General features: G+C 34.2%; 1 protein-coding gene across 2 annotated transcripts; it reads right to left on the bottom strand.

Annotated features, from left to right (window-relative positions):
- Positions 1 to 439: 439 nt before the first annotated feature.
- Positions 440 to 4,425, bottom strand: LOC18604544 (Cytochrome P450 superfamily protein). 2 transcript variants are annotated; one of them, XM_018116907.2, is made up of 9 exons: positions 4,060 to 4,425; positions 3,595 to 3,895; positions 3,352 to 3,501; positions 2,249 to 2,488; positions 2,077 to 2,160; positions 1,909 to 1,987; positions 1,094 to 1,215; positions 881 to 1,008; positions 440 to 777 (listed from the first exon to the last, which is right to left on the bottom strand). In XM_018116907.2, exons 1-9 carry the CDS (start codon positions 4,281 to 4,283, stop codon positions 663 to 665), a joined length of 1,443 nt encoding a protein of 480 aa, XP_017972396.2. In that variant the 5' UTR covers positions 4,284 to 4,425; the 3' UTR covers positions 440 to 662. The 2 variants fall into 2 exon arrangements, with proteins under 2 accessions (XP_017972396.2, XP_017972395.2); XM_018116906.2 differs by having other exon boundaries at positions 3,595 to 3,919.
- Between the last annotated feature and the right edge of the window lie 575 nt (positions 4,426 to 5,000).

Below are 5,000 nucleotides of genomic sequence, written 5' to 3' on the forward strand. Positions count from 1 at the left end.
AATATCTGAAAAACCATTATTTTGTTTTGCACAAGCTTCTGGGGCAAAATTGAATGTTTTGTACAAAAGTAAATGTTCATAAATTCTTCGCATATTTATTTTCTAACTTTTTACTTGTTTAAGAGTGTGCATCACCAAAAATGTCTCATTAAGGGCATTTTTGTCCCAAAATCTCTTTTAGTGGCTAAAAATAGTTAAATTTATCTGAAAGGTTATTTTCAAAAACACTTTGTTTTCAAGGGCTAAAAAAAAAATTTCCCCTTTCCATTATTTATCTTAAAACTCCTAGACAATCCAACTCAACTCCCATGCTGAATTATTCGTCTATTATGTGCACTAATATTCAAGGTAGCTTACTTTTACTAAAATTTTGCCTCCTCTCCAACAAGTTCTTGCGAAGGCTAAATTTTCTACACAAATGATTGTATTACTCAAAATATAGCCGTTAGACATTTGTATATAGTTGTTAATTTATAATATTGGAAGTATACATCTCATTACATATCAAATATCCTAAAGAATCTCCAATATCATGCAATATATGTTACACAAATATACCTTATAATTGAAAGGGAATTAAATTTGCACATCATTTAAAAATATCATTGCATGAAACAACTACGAAGCAAGTATATAAAATGAAATACTAACTAACATAACAGCTACCCTTTCTCTTTCTGCTTTGATTTATGACGTTTGATGGGACGAATTTGGAAGCCATTCACTAACCGAGCTGAGGGAAAGAAAGACATTCGATCTTGCTTGAGTTGAATCCACCTGGTCATGCAATACAAATTAATAATCAGTACGTATATATTCAATTAGCAAGTCATTTTGAGCTGAATGCCCTTATCTGAAATGTTTAAGATGAAGGACATGCCTATATGAATTAACAAAATGGTGTAGAAAGAGAGCAATTTGAAGACGAGCCAACTCTGCTCCAGGACAAAACCGAGCACCTCCCCCGAAGGGCGAGTAAAAGGGGCTGCTTCTCCAATTCCTCTTTTCCTTCATCACAAAGTAAGTTTGTTATTAATTAATACAAGTCCCGGAAACAATTTTTAAATACGATTTTATTGCTAAATGGACGAACCTCATTTTTAGGATCCATCCATCTCCAGGGATCGAAAGATAAAGCTCCCTTGTACAAATTTTCATCCAAGTGAACAGCTGAGAGAAATGGAACAACAAAGCATCCTTTGGGAATGACAAAATCTGCAAATTAAGTCACCAAACACTTCATTTTTCTTGCTGTAATATCAACCAATATATATGTTTTTTTAAAAGTTTTCATTAGTCATATTATTGAAAGACATTTAATTACAAATTTACTTTATTCACTAAGGGAGCCAAGGGGATGGCAGGTGGTGGCACCCGCCACCCCTCAAAATTCTAAATTCGTCATTGCTTATTTTGGGCGCGCGCAAACACACACACACACACACGTACAAAAACAGATAATTTTATTTATTATATTTCTAAAATTTTTATTTGTCAATATTAATAAATTTTTAAGTATTATACAAATAATATTTATAATTACACATAATTGTATTAAACTGAATTCGAAATTAAGAGGTAAGAACAATTGCTGAATAGGATAAAATCCAATCTTATATGTAAACTATCATTTTAAATGCTTTTTATTATAAATATTCATAAAAATTATTTAATTTGTAAATAAGAATTTTAATTGCATTGAGTACTTTCACTAAAATGCATTTATTTAATTCAAATAGTATTAAATAATTCATATATTAACGTTATAAGGAATTGAATTATTTATATTTCAAATTTTATACTTCAAAAATATTTATATTTGTAAATAAAAATCATTAAAAAGAAAATAAGCAATAAATATTCACGTACAACATATGTAATAATAAATATTAGTATATATAAATGTACCTTGATAGGTAATATCTTGTTTTGCCTCCCTCATTAACCAAATTGCAATTCCTCCCAACCGCAGCGTTTCATCAATAACCTATATAGAAAAAAATGAAGCAAAAAATAATTTGAAACCTGAATGAAGTTGAAGGGAAAAAACAATGTAATTAGAAGATAATAACTCACGCATTGAGTGAAGGACATAGCTTTGTAATCTTGCCAGGTTAGCATTTCCTCTCCAGAGTTAGGCCTGACACTGTTTTGCTCATCCTAGTTAAAGATGAGTTTTGTGTTAAAAGGGTGCAAAACAAAGAAAATAGCGGTTTTAGATGAGTTTTGTGTCGTTAATGTTACTTACTCGAAGCTGTGTCAATGCCCGAGGACATTGAGTGAGGAAATACACTGCAAAAAGCATAGTTTTAGCAGTGGTTTCATTTCCAGCAAAGAGGAGATTTATGATGAAGTCTGCTACGGCATCATCAGCTAGGTTTTCTTCTATCAATAGTCTTCCAAGCACCCCATTACCAACTTCTGATGCTCCCTCTTGCTTGCGCTTTTCTATTGTTATGAATATCTCGCTGATGATTTTCTCCCTCGCCTTTCCACATTTCAGAGTATAATAAGTTCATATCAGATCCTAGATATTAACATCTATCATCTATTATTAATTTTAATTATTAAAATAGTAAAAACTGCGTTGGGAGGAATGACATGTGGCCACCCCCCCAACTGGGTTGCTTGCCTTTGGTCCAAAGGCTGGTCTTCAACCAAAACAACGTCGTTTCGGTGAAATCTAAAGAACAATAAAAGAAAAGAAAGTAGGATCCGGGCGTAAAGAGAGATGACAGAGGCGGTGACTCTGACCGATCGATCAGAGGAGATGGAAAAAGAGAGGGAGAAACGCTGGGTAGAGAGAAATGGAGAATGCCATCATCATCTTGAAAAAGAAGAAAAGGAAAATCTCTTCAAGAACAAGGCTGCAAACAGACCCAAAGCCTCTGAATTTTCTCGAAAAAACCCTTCCAGACTTGAAGTTGCCCCTGATAAGCACTGCATCAAACAGTTGTTGTGCAAACTTCCACTAAAGTCATATGCATCCAGAACACGCTCTTCACCCAGCATATGATTTAGACGAAGGTGGGCAGTGTGATATGCACCATATCAGAATGAAAGATAGTGGAAAAGAATTTTCAGAGGAAATTCAATCTTTTGGGATTTTTGTTAATTTAACTTACATACCTAAAAACCAAGATCGATCTTCTATAGAACCAAGAATCCTAAAAGATAATAATTATCATTTGGCTTGAAGTTTTAATAAAGTAGAAATGACGTGGCGAGTGTTCAAATTAGGCTCAAAGGCAGGCGCCTGTAGAAAGAGAGAACTTCATACTTCATATGGATTAATTAGTTATCAATATTGTGTTACCTTCTATTGCAAAATATATATATATATTGTGTTACCTTCATGGCAGTGTGATAAGCAAAACCTGGCCAGTTGATCGGAACAGACAGGCAACCATCAACGAAGTCGGAGAAGAGTTGAGCCATCTCATTGATTTGCGCTTCGCTCGATACTCCCAGAAGTTGATTGACCATAAGATTAATAGCCAGCTGGAGCACAAGGGAGAAATTATTATCAACAGACTAAATATTAAATGCCATAGATAGTACTCCACATATTGAATAGGTATTACAACTACTTGCCTTTCTGCAAACATCCTGAAGAAGTATGGTCCGATTGTCTTGGATATGACTCAGAGTCTGAAGAACAACCTTTTGAATATCCTCTAAGAAATGGGACTTGAGTTTGTCTAAACGCATCATATTGGAAGCAATCGCATGAAGGTTTCTCTGCTGCTCTCCTTGCACAGTGATAACCCCGTTTTTGCCCACCAAATCTCTGAACGATTTTGGATAGCTCGACTGGAACAGCTTGCCCTCGTTCAGCATCACAAACCGATTAAAGCTTGGGTCCGCAGATACCACAGCCCATTTCCCAAATAGGCTACATGAAAATATCTTCCCAAACCTGTTAATCTCTCAATTAAGCTTTGCAAAAGGTGACAAATTCGGAAAGAAAGAAAGGAATTTATTTAACAAGAAAAAAGAAAAGAAAGCACTTAATTTGTTTCCAGGCAATCAGTTGTATATCTACATATTGATTTCTACCTTTTGACTTGTTCTTCAACATACAGAGGGGGATGAGAACTTGCGACGGCATTGTACCAGCTGATGCTATCACCCAGAAGTGGCCACCCTCTTCTTCCTGGCGGCAACTTACAGATCCTTTTTCTTGCCTTCTTAGTCAGCACTAAATTTGCAAGCAGGAAGACAACAGCCAGCGCGGTCGTGATCATAAATAATGGCCACGCATCTGAATAAATTTCTCTCATTTGCGTGGGAGAAGAGATTGAGGAAGGGAGACTTCATCAGTTCACAACCATATATGATGGGTTTGTTTTTGATGAACAACCTTGTCTACAATCTACATGTGATCATACACTCTCAACACCTTCGTTATGATTGTGGCCAAATACGCACCTTTGTTGACCTTGTGTCACCCAAGTTTTGGCATTAATTTAAGTATCACATGAATAAAATAATTATTTACACATTTAAAATATATGGGTACTCAATGCCGCATCCTCAACTTCCTACTCCCCTACCGAATCTGCCAAATTTCTTCAAGAAATGGCTGACCTTTAGTGTTGAGGCTCATTTATTTAGGAGAATCATATACATATTTCTCAATTAAAATTAGAATTTACTAATCTATAAAATAATCAATAAAAAAAGTGTTGTCCATGGGAACCAAACCCAAAACCAGTTAATTAAATGCTAAGTACTCTACCAATTAAGTTAAGACAACTTGTTTTGTTTAAATTGCTATAGTTTCACATTTTTAATTAATTAAGCGTCGAAGTAGAAGTTTTAATTAATGAATAACGTTTTTATTATGTTTAATTAATCAAAATCTTAATATCCTGTAATGAATGAGCCTTTAACTGCAAGTAACTATAATCCTATAACGTTTATCATGTAATTAAAATATTTGATAAGTGCTTTATACTTAAATTTCTTGAAAAAATTATAAAAGAGTTATAGCTTTA

Source organism: Theobroma cacao, chromosome 3, assembly GCF_053813885.1.
Source record: "Theobroma cacao isolate CCN51 chromosome 3, ASM5381388v1, whole genome shotgun sequence".
NCBI classification, from domain to species: domain Eukaryota; kingdom Viridiplantae; phylum Streptophyta; class Magnoliopsida; order Malvales; family Malvaceae; genus Theobroma; species Theobroma cacao.